Here is a 17,558-nt window from a genome sequence, read left to right on the forward strand (position 1 = left end):
CTTATATCCTTGGGCAACCCAGCAAAACACCTGGAAACACTCGGGGGCCTCTGTCACATCCCCAGGTGTTAGTTTCCATAGACTAAACCCATTAAGTTTCTTGGATAGTGTGGTATCCTCTCATCCTGGTATAACTGTGTTATTTTGTTTCTGTTGAAGCTAAATTATGATTAGCCTGACATAATTTAATGAGACCCACAGAGCCAAATGAAGTCATTTGATGCAATGGGTGGTAATTCAATACATTCTTGGTGAAACATCAACGATTATGTAATGGTTAATATATCTACATTTGTTACTAGTACAACCGTAAGTAAGGACACATTTGTCTTCTCAACTATGACGTACAACTAAGAAAAACTACCAGCCTCTACTCAAAAATGTCCCTGGGTCCCATTACCAGGAACAGAACTCAGCACCAGATGGATGACCTGACCCAACGTGACCTTTCTGCATCCTTCCTTGTTTATGATAAAGAGACGTTCTGAAGGAAGCAAAGGGTATAAAAGAACTGCATTTGGCGTTCACAAAGCAACGGACACTTTTATTACTTAACATCACAACCTTATGAGGTAGGCCAGTATAAGTGCTGTTGTTTTATAAGTGATGAAGCCAAGACTGAGAATAGGAAATGAGAGAGATGGTGAGCTGCCCAGGGCCAAACAGAAAGGGAGGCTGCAGCCAACTGAATTCAGAAACCTCAATTAAATTCCCAAACAAAAGAGAACAGGCAACACTGAAAATAAGTTTTATGGATTTCACTTTGAAACAAAACAAGCAAACGTTATGTTACCACTAAATGATATTTAAAATCGTCTTTTATGTCCTTGATTTTGTCCCCAAGACTTTACTCCCAAAATAAAGAAAATTTAAACAGGCAAACTTATTCCAGGTTGAAAATTCCATTTACACAGGAAAAAAAGATCTTGCATTTCATTTTCAGAGGTTTTTCTTCTTAATTTGACTGTTACTTTAACCAATATTATGCCAAAGGGCCTTGTTCAAGGTGCTAAATTTAAAGTGGCATAGATTAGACCCATTCTGGTTCACAGGGACATTCTCCCGAAATAGATTTTCAGCATTTTATAAGCCTCCTACATTTTCACAAGAGACTCTGGAACACAGGAAAGAATTATTTCCCCACACACAATACTCATGTTCATCGTCATCAAAAGGCACTTGGTTAAAACTCATCTGCACAGCCAGCGCGCATCCTCCCTGTTATATCCTGACACCGAGCTTGAGAGCTTGAGCCCTCAACCTCGATGACCTGAATTAACAAATCCCCCGCCAGCTTTTTCCGAAACACACCACCCACGGTACCACAAGTGGAGGCACGCCTCAGCTCCCGGCCCCCAGCACTTCACTGCTCCCCATCCACACCTCCTTACCTCCTCCACGATGGCCATCAGCCCCTTCACGGAGGCAGCCCTCCCGCCCTGGCCCTGGAAGCCACTCTGCTGGAAACATTCTCATCCCTGCACCTGGGGAAGCCCTTTGCCACGCGGTGGGCGTGTTCTGGGGCTCTCGGCCAATGATGGCCACCGCAGCCAACCAGTCCACCACTTCGGGCCAATGAGAACGAGCGGGGCCAACGGGGCTAGACCTATGGGCTCCAGGACGCCCGGCGCTCAGGCCACGCCCAGTGAAGGTGATGGGCCCCAGGTGCGTCTCTCCTAAGCTCCGTGTTCTGGCAAACTTCTTTCACCCCTACGGGCTGATGAAAGGCATAGGGGTGGGCCTTAAAATGTTTGCTTTGTTGGGGATAGAGGGAAGGGCTAATAAGGGTCAAGAATAGGGATCCGGGCAGTTGTCTGACTCTACCCCGGGGAGCCTAAGGAGGCCTGGAAGAAGGCGACTGACTTGCAGAGAACCAGGTGGGTCAGCAGGCACTACTGGAGACGAAGTTGTTAGTGTCTCCACCTGGCTCCCCTTCCCCCCACAGGAGTGCAGTACACCTTCCCCCTGAGTTAGTTAATAACTTCATCTTCACCCAACGAGCTCCACGCTTTATTTCCTCCTTATTTCTAGCCACGGCCTTCGCTCCACATGGACTTTCCTCCTTTCTATTTTCTCTTTCTGAAAGTCCACTTCTCCAAGAGGCGTTTCACAGGCCTCTCAGCCCTAAAGGTCTCTTCCCCTCCCAACAGGATGCGCCCTCCTCCCCCTCAAATGGGCAGCGTCAGCTTTGTACAGCAGATATGGATGTGGACGGCTTATTCTCCTACAAGTTACTCGCAAACGCTCTGTTTCCTATGCGTCGCTACAGTTTCTTTTTTCCCCTAAACTACAGGTTTCAATCCATGGATGGGGAATTTTAAAAAAAATAGAATAGAAAATATCAAAGTACACCTCCCATAATACGGATAAGTGTTATTTCATGACACTTGTTTCAGTTATGAGTCTGTGTGCACACAAATGATGTGGTGGGTTGCAATGTTAAACATACTGGTTACTGTGAGTCATAGTATAAAACGTTCGAAAGCTACCGCTCTCTGGTACCTAACCTAGAGGGATGCCTAACGCTCTATGAATGCTTACTGAATTGAACAAATTGGTGAGTATGATACAATCCACTTATTACAACTTCAAAGGTTCCACTTTGAAAGAATATAAAGTATAATGTCTCCTGGAACAAAAGTAAATGGATTCTGGGCTATGTGAAGCTATGGGGCGATGGGGCGGGGGAGTAGTAGAGAGGGATCTGAATATTTACTATTTTATTTCAACAGACTTTCTCCCCAGTAACTAACATGTGTCTGTATTTAAGGGAGATTAAAAACAATTTTGACCAAGTTCACCATGGAAAGCTTTTCTCATTCACTGAAACCACCTCATGATTACAAAGTTCTGCATCTTTAAAATATTTGGTATAGGTAATTCCACCATGATTCATAAAAGGATCTTTCAGAGACACCATGAAAGCCTTTGTTCCAGTTCTTTCTTTGCCCAAAGATGCCGCTATGTCCTCTCAATACCCCACCCCCACCGTCTGTAAAAATCCCATTCATCTTCCAAGGCTTAGTTCAAAGGCCACCTTTTCCACGGAAGCCCTTTTTTTTTTTTTAACTCGATTTTTCCTCTTTCCCTCCTCCACCACCCACCCCAGTCCCAAATATGGTCCTTTTCACTTCTGAATCACCAGTGCTGAAACATTTTTATACTTGTGTATTTGTCTTATCCCCACTAGACAATAACACGCACAGCCCATGGTTTACTCTTCTCTGTATCCGCTGTGGCAACCAGCATGAGGTCTTGTATTTAAGAGATGATCAATAAAATTTGTTAAGTGAATAAATGAAAGCAACTGTTACCCTGTTCAAAGGGATGGTCATTATTTTAAAGGCCCTGAGGAAGGGCGCACATGCCCAGCAGCTGATCAAAAGCTGGTGGAGAACAGAAAGAGCAGCCAAGGGGATGGAGGAGGAGTTTGAGGAGGGGTCCTGCTCCTCTGGTCACCCGCCCACGTAAACTTACTGAATCCCCAGCTCTTCAGGGATTCGGCTCTACTGAATGAAACTAGGGAGCCGGGTATAGAATGAATACCTCCACCTTGTTCCAAATTCTTCATTCGTACTTCAAACCAGAAATGGGAAGTGGAATTAGAGGTGGGAATTAGGGCAACCCTTCTCAATTTTAAGGCGTGGCTGAAAAGAAAAGTTGAAACAGCCATCTGGATAATTCCGGCTCAAAATCTCCCCCTCCACCTTGAAAAATAAGTATGGGAGTTTCTGGAGGGCAAAGAAGGAGGGGTAAGGGTGTGCAAGGAAGCAGAGGAGATCAAATTCAATACTACTGAGCTTTTCTCTTCGTGTTGTCTATACAGTCATTCGGGGACACTTCCAGTGACCACTAGACTAAGCTAGCTCAGATTCAAAGCCACAGTCACAACTAACAAACTGCAATTTGTTTTTTTGGAAAACGATGCCCACCAATGAGAAAAAATTGTTTGTTAAAATACCATTTTCCTTTGCCATTCATCTGTACCTCCCCCCCCCCCAACAAAGAGAAGTGTTCTTCTAAAAGGAATTAAAGAAAGAAGTTTTTAGTAGTCTCTATTTTAAATTTATATACATTTTAGAAGTTAATTCAAGTAGGGCAGCAGACGTAATTTCCTAAATCATGGTATTGTTTCCAAATCTTTAATTTTAAATTAATATAATTAAGGGCTCTGACCTTCTCTTTCTTTTATATTTTAGCAGAACCTTAATTTCCAGTCCATCAAGGTTTTGTTTTGTAATTAATTTCAAAGCTGCGCTCATAAACTGGGAATACATCTGCAATACTATAGAAAATACGCTGGATTTGAAGTCAGAAAACTGAGTTTTGAAATTAATGCTAGGTTCGAATATGGCTTCTCCACTTCTAGATGTGTGACCTTGGGCAGGTCACCTGATCTTCCCCACACTCAATTTCTGTAAAATGGGAATAACAATAGTTATTGCTTGTTTCCTAAGGTTGCTGTGAAGATTAAATGAACTAAGACACGTAATGTACTAGAACAGAGTTAAAACATTCTAAAGTACATGCATTGTACTTAGAACAGAGTCTGGCTAAGTATTTGGTAAATGTTAGTTTAAAAATTCCACTGTCATTTGTTTTATGGTCTCAGTAAAGTCATTTTGCAGTTCAAAGCCTCCATTTCCTTGTCTGTAAAATGGGACTACTACCACTTACCACTTCTGGGATTGTTATAAGATTCAAATAAGAAAACAATGGATATGAAAATGTTTGACCCACAGAAAGCACTCAAATGTTAGTTATTTGGGGTCACCTATAAGCTTAAAACCAAGCCATAATCTTAAAAACTTATAAAGTCAACCATAAAATTGAGTTAGAAAATACCACCCAAAAACTTCATCCATGACTGAGAAAATGTCCGGGTTAGAAATGCATACTCAAAGAGTTTGGTTTATCTTTAACTGATGAGACATATATAAGCTCTTAGAAGATGTAAATTCTACATCTGCAAACTAGAAACACTCCCTCAGTCAAGCCAAACTGTCCTATTATATTGTAAGCAAGAAATCCTGCACAGTTTCATAAGCCAAAGACAAACTGATGGATTGATCAAAATCTGACTGCATGTACAGTAGCTTCTTAAAAATGCTTTAATTTTTTTTTAAATAACAAAAGTACTGTAGCTAATGTAAATTTCAAGTCAATTCAACAGGCGTTTATTATGTAACTGTGCTCCAGGTAACCCAGCTGGGAACTAAAGATGCAGAGGGAAAGACAGCTCAGGCCTGTGCTGGAAAAGCCACAGATTACAGCTGATAATTTCAAAATATCACTCGTAAAAGTCATGAGGGCTTCAGTTTTGAGTCAGCAAGCAGACAAGCAGCCTAAAAACCTGCTGAAACAAAAAGTTCTTCCTTTTGACTGAAAATGTGACTTTTAAAAGCAAAAGTCAATTTTAAAGCACAGTTTCTACCTGCAAACCTACTGAATTTGTGCCAGAAACCAACATGTCTCAGTCTAAACCTGTAAAGTAATAGGTATCTGTAAATGAAAGGCTGAAATAACCCCAGCAGCAACAACACAGTAATTAGCGACTTTTATAGAGTAATAACGTGTTTCATATTCTTTCTACACTGGCTCTTTGAAGTTTCCAGTGTAATGTATAAAAGTTTTATTACATTAGGGCCCATCCTTGTGTATTTTATAGGCACCAGCATTATGCAGAGCAAGCTGTACTTACTCATCCTGGGATCTTTTCATAAGAAACTGCTCGATAATGCACTAGCTTTGTGTCCAGTTTAGTTAGTTACACCTGGCTTTAGACAGATCAGTCACTGGAAGCCTGCAGCATGGAAAATACACACATTTCCACATATTGTATACGATCTGTAAATCAAAAGGCAGTTTAGCTTTAAAACTGCACACTGCATATTCATGTGCACACCACTTGCAGTTTTAGACACATGTTAACTCTTTACTGAATTAAAGAAAAACGGGGGGGGGGGGGAACCAAACCTCAGCTCTACAATAAGCGATTACCAGGGGAAGAACAGAATGCAGTTAATATGCTTGTTCCACAGATGTTCATTCCCGTAAATATTAAACATAACACAAGTTCATCCAGGAATATGCAGGCGGTAATTTTACCACCTGAATAGGGCTGGTTGGAAACATTTAGGAGATTGGGGAGGGGGGGGGGTGGACGGGGGGCGGGGGGTGGATAAGAGGGATGTGGAAACAGCCAATGGGATTTTTAACACACCCGCAACTAGAATTAAACTGCTTCCAGCGGCGCTTTACCTACAGTAGCTCCTCAATATGAGAACCCCGAGCCACAGAACCCCGAGGGCTCTTCCACAGCCTCCCGCTCCCCAGGCTGCGAGCTTTGAGCGCGGAATAAAGGGATACACGGGGCGTCGGTGAGCTGGAGCGGGGACAGGAGGAGTGTAACTGTGGCCAGGCGGGGTGTGAAGAAAGGGCTCAAAGGGATTGCGAACCTCGAGGAAATGAGTCTCCCAGGGCCAGGGCCTCAGAATTCCCGCACGGAGAAGCACTCGCCCCCTGCCCTCGGGTTCACTTTCCATCTCGGGTGTTGAGAGACAGAAAGGATGCGGCCGCCAAGACCCGGTGCAGACAGGCAGGAGGCTGGAGCATCCTCTAAGGGCACTACGCAGCGGCCACAACTCCAGAGGGTCGCTGGTGTGAACCGGGGGCCCTCGGAGAAGAGGAGGGGGCGCGAATGGAGGGAAGGGAGGTGAGAGGGGCCGGGGGGCCGAGGGGTGGATCCCCCGGCATTAGTGACACGTTCTAGAAATCGGTTCCTTTTCTCTTCACGATTGCGCTCTGCCCCCGGCTCCCCAGATCACCGGCCCCCGGACTGGGGCGGGCAGCACCGGGGGGAGGGGACGGGAAAGGGAGGCGAGAAGACAGGCGGGCGGCCCGGCCACCCCTCGAGGGAGGCGGGAAGGAGCCGGCGCGGCGGCCGCCCCCGACCCACCCCGCCCCCACGGCGGCCGGTCGCCCGAGCCCCCCGCCCAGGTGAGAGCGCGCGGGCCGCCGCGGTCGCCCCCCGCCGCTCGCTCGCTCGCTCGCTGGCTCGCGCCCGCCCGGCCGGCACGGGGACTCACCACAGCGACTCGAGGTCCCATTCCTGGAGCAGGGCTAAGTCGAAGCTGTCCATGGTGGGAGGTGTCAGCGCCGCCGCCGCCGCCGTCGTCGCCGCCGCCGCTGAGGCTCGGGCCGCCCGCGCGCTGCAACGAAAGGCGCCGCTCAAGGTGCATCCCGGCCGCTCCGGCGCGGCCGCCGCCCGCCCGCCCGCCCGCTGCCCGCTCCCGGCTCGAGGCTCCCGGCGCCCCCCTCCCCGCCTCTGGGCCGGCCGGGCTGCTGGCGGCGGCCGGCGCACTCACCCGCTCGCCGACTCGCGCAGGCACACTCAGCAGAGAGCGGCGAGATCGCCGCCGCCGCCGCCGCCTCGGCCCCCCACCCCCCGCGCCCGCCCCTCCTCCCGCCCTCGCGGCGGGCCGGCCCGCTGCAGCCGCCGCCGCCGCCGCCGCCGCCGCGCCGCTCCGCGCCCGCCCGCCTTTCTCCTCGGGGAGGCGCGTGTGCGCGGGCGAGGCCGAGACGCGCGCGCGCCGTGAGCCCCGCGCCGCGCCCGCCCCGCGCGCCCCTGCGCTCACCGCGCCGCTCCCCGGGTCCCGGCCGCTCGCAGGCCTCGCCGCCCAGCTCGCCGCGACCCCAGTGTCCCCCCTCCGCCGACCCTGGCCTCCCGGGGGCGCCCAGCGCGGTCCGGCGAGCGGGGGCGAGGGGCGGGCGGCGGCCCAGAGGGCCGGGATGCGGAGCTCGCCCGTCCTGCCGCATCTTCTGCCCCGGCCCCGCCCGGCCTCTCCCGGGTGTACGCACTTCTTGGGGGCCCCGGGCTGCCCCTGAGCGGCCGGGTGCCCCCGCGGGCCGGGTGATGAGGTGGCTGCTGACCTGGGTGGGTGCTAGGAGATGCCCCTGCCGCCCGCAGCGCGGAGAGAGTTGGCGATGCAGCCTGCAGCAGCGCCGTAAACAAACCGTTTAAAATATCTGGAGCCAGTAAGTTAAGTGAAATCAAGGGGATCAGGGACGAAACCTCTTCTGACGGGACCTCCAGTTTGGCCTGCAGTGGGGGTCCCCCCCCTCCCGTCCTTCAGCTGGCCGGACCCTGGACACCCACCTCCTTTCTGTTTCTTTCAGGGAAGGGTGACAGGCCTCTGGGGGTAGAATGCAAACTTCCAGCCCTATCTGGAAGTCTAGAGAGCGGCGTATTGTCTGCTAGAAGGATGAAGAGTGTCACTGTGGCTCCTAAAAATTAAGTTCTTATTATGACTACTTCCTTGAGTTTAAAGATCATTTCCCCCTCCCTTGCTTGTGTAAGTGCTGAGCCAAAACCCAGAAACCCCTCTTTTGTCCCTGACTCTCTTCTCCTCTTGGCCACAGCTCTGGGAGCGCGGCTCAGGATACCAAGGACTTCCTGGAGAGAGCAGTACAGGGCAGTGCAATATCCCATCCCTTGCACCCAACCCCAAGTCCCTGCCATAGGGAGGCCTTTCTGGTGCTCTCCCCTTTGTTCATTCTAGGCAGGAAGAACCACTGCCTGGGGCTGCCAGAAATCTAGACCCTTGGGTAGAAGTCACAGGATCCCTCCATCTGGGGCAAGCTTACGAGTTACACTCCTCACCTCCCTGACCTCTGAATGAGGATTAACAAACTAAGTCTGGAGCACATGTAGGAGAAGAAAAGACCAACAAGAATTCTTTCCTATTTGGGGTTGGCTTACAAAACAGTACCCCCCTTTCTTCCCCCAGCTCTGAAGCAGTCCTTCCTTTATTAGCATCCATAACTAATGTGCAAAAGATAAAACAGTAAATTAAGGCAGAGTTTGACGGAAGGGAATTTGCCTCAACACCGTTTAAGGGAAAGGAGTTGTTATTTTACAAGCTGGCAACTCCCAACCCCTAAAAACTTCCCTCATTAGTTGAAGGTAGTAACAAGGCTACAGAAGAACAAAGGGAATGTTGATACAGGAGAAGGCACAGGTGTGAAGGACTGTCTTCCCAAATCCCAGTCTACGGTGTTTTTGGAGAGACTGCGGGGGTGGGGAGGAAATCTGTCTTCTTAACGTCTCCTTAGCATAAGCCTTGTTGTAAATTTTTGCTCCAGCAAAAGTGAGACGGCTGAGGCATCCAGACAGTGTTCCCAGGAGCAAAGGATGGGGGGGCGGAGGGTGAAGGAGAGCTAGAGGAACAACCCCTCTCTGGAAAAACTGCAAGTTCCACTTTCCCAACAAGACATGCATCCTATCCCTGTGCTCAGGGCTGCCGGCCGGGAAGCCTCTCCAGAAAGGAGACCTCCCACCCCTCACAGGGATCTGGCTTTCCTTCCCTTTCCACCACATGTTTATACAACGCAGGAAGGCTGAAGAACAAACAGAACCATGTTTACTGGGACTCCCATCCTGGGCCTAAGCTCAGGATACAGCTTTGCCCTCACCGTGGAGGCTGAGGATAAATAGATCATCCTGGAAAAGGAAAGAGAGAAAGCCCTGGGGCTACACAGCTGGCGGAGTGGTTGGCTCATAAGAGGCCTCACCCCCAAAGCCATGTAGGAACGGGTAGATTTCTATTTGAATATAAACATGGTGCCTCTTGTTAATGCGTGAGTATACTCGAGCCTAAAGCAATTTCACTGTGGGTAATAAACATTTTCAGTTTGGGGCGTCTAACGTAGGGGAAGTTACATGAATACTTTTATTTTCAGTTTTTGTGTATGGTCTCCAATTGGAGAATAAGGCCTTTTGAAGAAGTCCAAATAATATTGTAGATGCCATTTTTGCTAAGTTCTCATGGGAAGAAATTTAAATTTACAGGTAAAATGTAGAACAATTAATGAGAGCCTTTATAGGGTGATCTTTTTATTATTATTATTTATCTGGTTTATTAAGATGTTCCCATTATCCTCCAGCCCCTACACATACCAAAACAAGCAGTTAACCTAGATGTCAAAATTTTAAATCCTTAATAAAAAGCACCACCAAAAAAAAAAAAAGGCTTGGACTTCCTGGGATTCAAAGGCCAGAACTAAAAGGGAGGATTTTTTTTTTTTTTTTTTTGCTAAAGGAGTAAGAGACAACCTGAGTTAAAAATAAAAATAAAAACTGGTGTTTCCTGTGAAGCTGATGTAGCTTCTGTGCATAGTACAGGCCTTCAGGCTGGAGGGACTTCTCTCCCTCCGGGGATAAATGAGGCAATACTACAGAAAGCTAAAGGAAAGTGCCCAGCTCTGGAGAGCCTCTGGGGGAGTCAGCTAAACCAGAGGGGCTGCTGGGCTTGCTAGGTCAGGTTTGTTTGTTTAGGCTACATCTATGAAGGAAAGGGACTAAGAAATGAATCCTACTCAGTCTGAGGCAGATATACAAGTGCACGTAGCTAGGGCCCCACTCACATTCTGCCAGCCTGGAATTGGAAACCTCCTAAATAGACCCAGAAGCAAATCTGTGGCATCCAGCTAAGATCTCCCTGTGGATACGAATTGAGAGACGAGAGACCTTACATGGCTTTATTAATTCAGGCCTTATTCTGAAGACCTGGCTGCAACTCAGGTTTTCTGTGACCAAGTGGGAATTTTCCTTTTACAATCCCACCATTCCCCTGGAAGGATATGCCTGGCCAAAAGACAGCTGTGCAGGTGGTCCTGCTGGAAGGTGATGGGAGCCCTGCTCCGCCTCCACCAGCACTGTTTGTCACCACACCCTCCCTCCTGTTCCAGCATGACTGCGGGCAGCATGCAGTCTGCTTTCTCCTTCCTGAGGCTTCTTGGGTGTTCATAATTGTATCTAGGGATTGCAGGATCAGCCCTCTAGGCTTTCTGCTTGCAAATGACATGCTAATATGTCGAGCCCCAGGATAGCACGGGTTTTAATCCACCTAGGAGTTCGACAGTCTTCAGCCCTCTCCTCTCCACTGCTCTCTTAGAGTGGTTCTAGCCGGGGATCTAAGGTGCCTTTCTTTTTCTATTTTTTTTCATCATTCACCAGGTCCTGAGCAGATGGTGTGGCTGTGCTGGCTGTCATCACTCCTCCTATGTTTCCATGGAAACATGGGGCATAGGGACCATCTCTGCCTTGGGCTCTCTGGCAGTATCCTCTGGCAGAGAACTTCAGCACTCTGGCCCTCCCCCTTGCCTGCCCACATTCTGGAGGGTTTGAGAATGTTCCGCCAGGGTCATTTGTGAGATCATCCAAGGACATACTCCCCAAGCACGGTTGTGAACTGGCTTGAAAAGGGAGAGGAGAAGGAGGGGTGCCAACACCCCAGTTGTATGGCTGAGGCCAATTTGCAATGGTGGCATATTTGGACTATCTGTCCCCTCAGCTGGATTCCATAATCGCTGATTATTGCCCAGATGTCAAAAGAGATACTCCTAAGGTTGTATCTGCTCATCAGGTAAGGGATATTTAATGAGTATACAATGTTACTGATGGTTTATGTTTTACTGACATTCCACCCGCTCCATGAGGAGTCTTTTTTTTTTTTCAACAAAACCATGTTTTCCCTAAGGAATGTACCTTCCTCAAAGTTTCCAACATCCTCCTGCCTACATAATTCACTTATATAGCTACTAAGACATTAATTAGATTCAGAAGTCTGTAGAAACAGCAGAGCTGGGCAGGTCAGAGGCCAGACAGGGCAGAGAAAAGAGTGGCGAAAATGACCCTTGGGAGAGGGTAAGGAAGCAGAGGGAAATTTTTCATGCCATTCAACTACCAAACAAGACAAAGATAATTTCAAAATGTGGTCAACTACCATAACATTGTTTAGAGAATTAAAGTATTGTCCAATTAAAGAGTCCTTTTTAAAAAAACAGTTGATTTGGTAGAAGAATTCTATGCATATATGTCTTTGATGTTAGTTGCTCCTTATACATCTGCTACAAAAGACTAGTGTGTGAAGCTCACCACATTTTTAAAAAGGAAAGAAACAAAGCACTTGTACTGAAAATGAAAAAGCAGGCAGAAAAGGCATAGGCGATTCATAAAAATGATCAGAAAAGTGATTCCCATCACAGATCATGTATTTCGTGCCATGCTGACCTACTTGGGGGATAATCCCATTATTTGTGATATGAGAAGAGCCCTTGGTGCTAGTAACAAGAACCAACCATCCTGACTTAAAACTTAATATTCCCACTGGCTCTTTGCTGTGCTTCTTGAGGTGTACGCTGGCCATCATGCAAGACGCAAGGACTCTAAACCTTTGGGGATAGGAGATCACTAATCATAATGATAGCCCACATTTCTACGTGATGATGCACCGGGTACTGCTCTAACTATCAACTTTGTTTATTCCTCATAAAACCACAGGAGGTATGTTACCATTGTTTTCATTTTACAGATGAGTAAACTAAAGAACAGATACGTGTCACAAACCAAAGAACGACAGATCAGAGATTGGATCTAGCCAGCAAGGCTGTGTTGGATATTTTTGTCTCTGTCAGTTTTGGTCTCTGGCAGTTCTAAAATGTTAGAGTTCAGTCTTCAGTTGTTCTTTCCTGAGCACTGCCAGACAGGCATCTCTGGAGGACGTCAGGAGAGCCATAAATCTGTTCTTGTTTAAAGGTATGACCTCCTCCTTGGCTTAAACAAATCTCAAGGTGTTGGTCTGTTCCAAACAGGAGCGCCTGCTGTTTTGTTAGGTGTTTTTTTTTTTTGTTGTTTAACTTTGTATTTTATATTGGAGTATAGTTGATTAACAATGTTGTGATAGTTTCAGGTGTACAGCAAAGTGATTCAGTTAGGTGTTAATAGACAGCAAGACCGACGCGTCCAGTAGGCGGAGATGCAGCGTAGGTCTGAGGGGAAATGAGGGAGGGAAGTCACGACGTGACTGACATGTCAGACTCTTTTCTCTGTGGCATCAGAGAGGTTTCCCGCATGGAGCTAATGATCCCCACAGAGCCCCACAGAGCCCCTGGAGGACACTGAGGTTGCAAGTGGACCAGTTCTGGCTCACTTCCTGAAGACAGAGAAATTTCCAAATTATATCCTGATGGTTAAACACTGATGGGCCACGGACAGCAGTATAAGTTCCTCCCAAAGCCTATCAGGTAACAGCATCTCCAAACCTCAGAGTTCATGGTGGAGGTGCTCCCATCTAGAAATAGAAGACACAGAGAGAGCAGGGTACCTCATCGGGAGCTTGGGACAAACACGTTATGTCAGTCACTACTGGTCGCCTACCCAATATCTATCTGCCCTCTTCTCTACTAACAAAACCTAAGTTTGGGGATGTGATGAGCCCAGCAGAAATAATTATATTTTCTAGTCTCTATTTCAGCAAGAACTGGGCATGGAACACAGCTCAGGCCAATGAGACATAAGCTTAAGTCAACTGGAATTTCTTGGAAAGTTTCACTTTCCTGGAATAGGCAACATTTTTTCCTTTAGGTTACTTCTTTTTTTCCGGAATGCAACTGAAGGCCTGAGGTGGAGCAGCCATCTTGGAGCCTGAGGGCAAAAGCCACAAAATAAAATTGGCAGATGTGAAGTTAAAAGGAGGCTATGTCTTTGATGGTTTCTTCACACAATCGTACCATCTTTGAACCACCTACCTAGCTCAGGACCTTTGGGAGCAAAACAAGACCCTATTTGGCCGAGCCACTATCATCATATTTTGATTATTACACCTAACTCAATGAAGTCATGTTCCCTCCAGTGTGCCCTGCACATGGCCACATATGGTGAGGTCTACCAGATGTCCCAGGCTATGTGCCCCATAGGCAAAGCCTACGTTTTCTCTCTTAAATATCTCGCCTTCTGGGTTCACTCTGGTTGCAAGAAGAGCAATTAACAAGAAACGCACGCTCAATTGTCTGACGGCTGATTAATCCAGCTCCAGCATTTTGTTAATATTCCATATTAATAACTGTTTCTTTATTTTCATGTTATCTGGTTAAGTTATTGTTACATCCTCACAGGGACACTAGAAGGTCTCATTTCTGGAAAATAGTGCAGGAACAATAAGAGTCAGGCTTTCTTTTGTCCTTGCCACATATACAAAAAAATATGCATGTTTCAGGCTCTGCCATTGTTTCTACCAATAAGCTAATTACCACTGTATGAAGCTGATTCACTTCAGAAGGAGTTTTGAAAAAACAACTAATTAAGAACAGTATTCTGAAATATAAACTGTATTACAAGGTTAGAACCCTATGATGAAATAGTAGAAGCTTGAAAGTCGGGAGAAACCATGGAGGCTCTCTCTCACCAACCTCCTCCCCAGGCAGGAATTCCCTCTATATTAGCCCTGGTATGCTCAGCCCACTCATGAACACTTCTAATGATAGGTAGCGCACTCTCTCAAAAGGCTTCCTATTCCATTTTTAATGGAACTTAGCTCTGCCTGGAACAACATCCTTCTTTATATTTATGAATCCCAAATTGATTTCCCTGTAACTTCCTAGCATATCACTAGCTTACAGGAAACACTCAATTACAGCTCAGTTCCCCTGAACTTCTCTTGGTCCTAGAGAATTCCTTGTTGGGTGGGGAATCCTTTACAGAGAAGGGGAGCCAGTCTCTTAAAAGGAGGGCATGGACGGGGGTGAGAGAAACCCCACCTTCTTCCAACTGGTGGTTGGTTTCTTGGAAGCAGGGAGCTTCAAAAAGCAGGTGGAGCCACAAGAAGGTAAATGCCCAGCACGAGATACGGAGGCAGGAACCTCCTCAAAAGAAAGCAGCCTCCCCGCTGGTTCTCCAGGAAGTCGGCGCACAATGAGAGGTGGAAAATGGGGCCCAAGATCATGGGAGAAGGGTGAGAATGAGGCCAGGAAGGAGGCCTGATGAAAGCACCAAGGCCTCAGGGCCAGGCCCACCCTGACATCAAGACAGCAGCTCTTGCAAGAGCTAGTTCCCACCCTGACGTCAAGACAGCAGCTCTTGCAAGAGCTAGTTCCCAGTGTTTTTCCAAAGTTCCAACTCTCCTGTGATGCTTATTATAATTCTATATACTTGGCACAGACACTTACATTTTCATGAATTTAGCACTACTTTCTGTCACTCTCTAGACAACAATATGAGGTTTATTACAACAGAAAGGGAGAATCATCATCTTGGGCCTGAGTGAATGGCAGCCCAGATCCCCACACCCTGTCATCCTCCCCTGAAGAGCACAACCTCAAGTCAAGGATGGGGTTGCTTAACCAAGCCCAGGTCTTGGGCTCAGGACCCAAGACAATACTCTCAATGAGCACATATATCATTTCAGACTTTTTTCTTTAACTGAACAAACATTACTGAGCATCTAGCACATGCCAAGCAGCAGGTTAAGAAATAAGGAGAGATTATAATACAATTATGATACAATTAGTGCTATGACTAGGGAAGAACAAATACCCAGGGAGATCTTTCTAGAAAGAGTGACTGACTTGTAGTCTAAGTCAAGAACTGACTTATCCAGAATAAGGTGGGTGGGAGAGGATGGAAGAGGTCTGTATGCCAGGCCGTGTCACCTGCTATGACAGAGGAGTGTCTTCAAAGCTACAGGAGCAAGAGCCCATGGGTGATGACTTCTGTCTCAGGCTCTCTTAGTACAAAAGCGAACATTTGGGCTGGGCCTAAAGGAATGAAAGCCAAAGTGACTACGGGTGGCAGTGATGGAAAAGCACTCCAGGCAGAAGGAAGAGCACACGATGGGGCACAAAGGGAAGAAGCACATCCTGCTGTGGTGACAGAGCAGGTTCTGTGTGGTCAAAGTATTGCCTTGGGAAGGAGAGCTGAAGCAGTTAGTGAGTCATGTTCAGGGTGGGAGCAGAGGCAGAAGGAGGTGGGGGGGGGGGAGAAAAAGGCACAAGGCCAGGGCAAGAGATTGGGGCCAGGTGGTGAAGAGCCCCGTTCGGCTGCTGTGAAAACATGGGAAGTGGGCAGGAAATGAACATCAGCGATTCAGTGAGGCAGCAAGTGTACACCCAGCTGCTAAACCCAGGGGGATAGCCGAGAGTCGAAAAGAGGAAATGGTTTCTGAGAAGCCAGAGAAAGTATTGCACAGAGCACTCGGCCCAGAGACTTTTCTTTTTTTTTTTTTTTTTTTTTTTTTTGCTGTAAAATTGAACAAGCCCTTTCCTCGGTACAGGGCTGACCGCATTGTCTGCAGGGCCCACAGCAAACTGAGAATGCGGAGCCCCTCGTTCACAAATGATTAAGAATTTCAAGACGATGACAGCAGAGCATTAACCCAAGCGCAGACCCTTCTCCATGCGGGGCCCTGTGTGACTGCCGAGGTCACAGCCCACGAAGCCGGGGCTGCTGAGCTATTGGTGCTATGGGGCACATCTTCACTCACAGGGTGCATGTCAGGCAGCCCGCATCGCAGGGGCTGCTTGAGCAGCACATGGGGAGCACAGCCCCGCGTTCACACAGTCTGCGCCACTACTGAAAATACACACAGAGGAAGACGATCCAAGCCACGCACAGCAATACGCGATGGCGAAAATCTTAAATTAAATGTACCTTCAGTTTCTAAGAGTGAGTCCTCTTAGAGAGTGAGTCACAAAGGCCTTTGCTTGCTAGGCAAGGTGATGATAGAGATGTAGGCTAGGGAAACTGAGGGAAGGGAGGAATTATTCTCCAAAATAAAATAATAATAATAACAGGAGTACAGGAAGGCATAAAGAGTGTGGCTAGAGGGGGAAGGGGTCGCAGCTTAAGGGAGTAGAATTTGGGGGAAAGACAGAAAATCTAAATGGATTTCAAATTTTGGGGGATATGATATAATCGCGTTCTCCATCCTCCTAATGAGTTTTAAATAAAAAATGCCTTTGCTCATCCAAGCTTAGGGAGAAAGACGTGTGCGTCTGCATGTGTCTGTGTGCGCACGCATGTGTTGGGAGTGTTGATTTTCACACCCACCTGCAGATTAGAGTTAACTGGGGGAAAAGTTCCAGTCGCCTACCTGTACCGCCTGCCCCCTTGCCCCAAGCAAGATACTGATGTGATCGGTGTGAAGTGAGTTTGAAGAGCCTCTGACTCAGGGGAAGCCATCCCAAGTGGCCAAGGTTAGGTGTCTCTTCTGGCCCTGGTCCAAGTCTTTTTCTTTGGTAATCCTGTCATTTTCATTGGTCTGTTTGTCTCTTCTTGGGTCAGTTTCACACTTTGCAGTTATTCCCACCTTGTTCTTCCTTCAGATAATCTTCTATTCCTAGTCCTTTGTTTTTCATTATCGCTTTAGAATCAGCTTGTCAAATTACACACACACACACACACACACACACACACACACACACATACACACGTGCACAAAGAAAACCTCTTAGTTTCAATTTCAACAGAAATTGCTTTGAATATATAGATCAGTTTGGAGAACTAATACATCAAAGATATTGTCTTCTGACACCTGAACACGCTATGTTCCCCGATTATTTAGATTTCCCTTTACTTATACCAAGTGTTTCATATTCACCTGCATACAGATCTTGCATATCATTTGTTAGATTTTTTCCCCTCTAGATGTTTGATTAAACTAACCTATTCATTCTAATAATTTGTCTGTAGCTTTATTTTTATTTCCCATGTACACAATAAT

The 17,558-nt window shown here is 47.2% G+C and overlaps 1 protein-coding gene across 1 annotated transcript in view; it reads right to left on the minus strand.

The window, feature by feature from the left end:
* AFF3 (ALF transcription elongation factor 3) overlaps positions 1-7,141 on the minus strand; it is a gene marked incomplete at both ends in the record, with an annotated part of 555,587 nt that extends 548,446 nt beyond the window's left edge. Inside the window, one exon of the mRNA XM_082851313.1 lies at positions 7,089-7,141. Within this exon, the coding sequence (XP_082707439.1) occupies positions 7,089-7,141 (53 nt within the window). The remainder of the gene's footprint in view (positions 1-7,088) is intronic.
* Between the last annotated feature and the right edge of the window lie 10,417 nt (positions 7,142-17,558).

Source organism: Leucopleurus acutus (genome assembly GCF_964270905.1).
Source record: "Leucopleurus acutus genome assembly, chromosome: 12".
Lineage (NCBI taxonomy): Eukaryota > Metazoa > Chordata > Mammalia > Artiodactyla > Delphinidae > Leucopleurus > Leucopleurus acutus.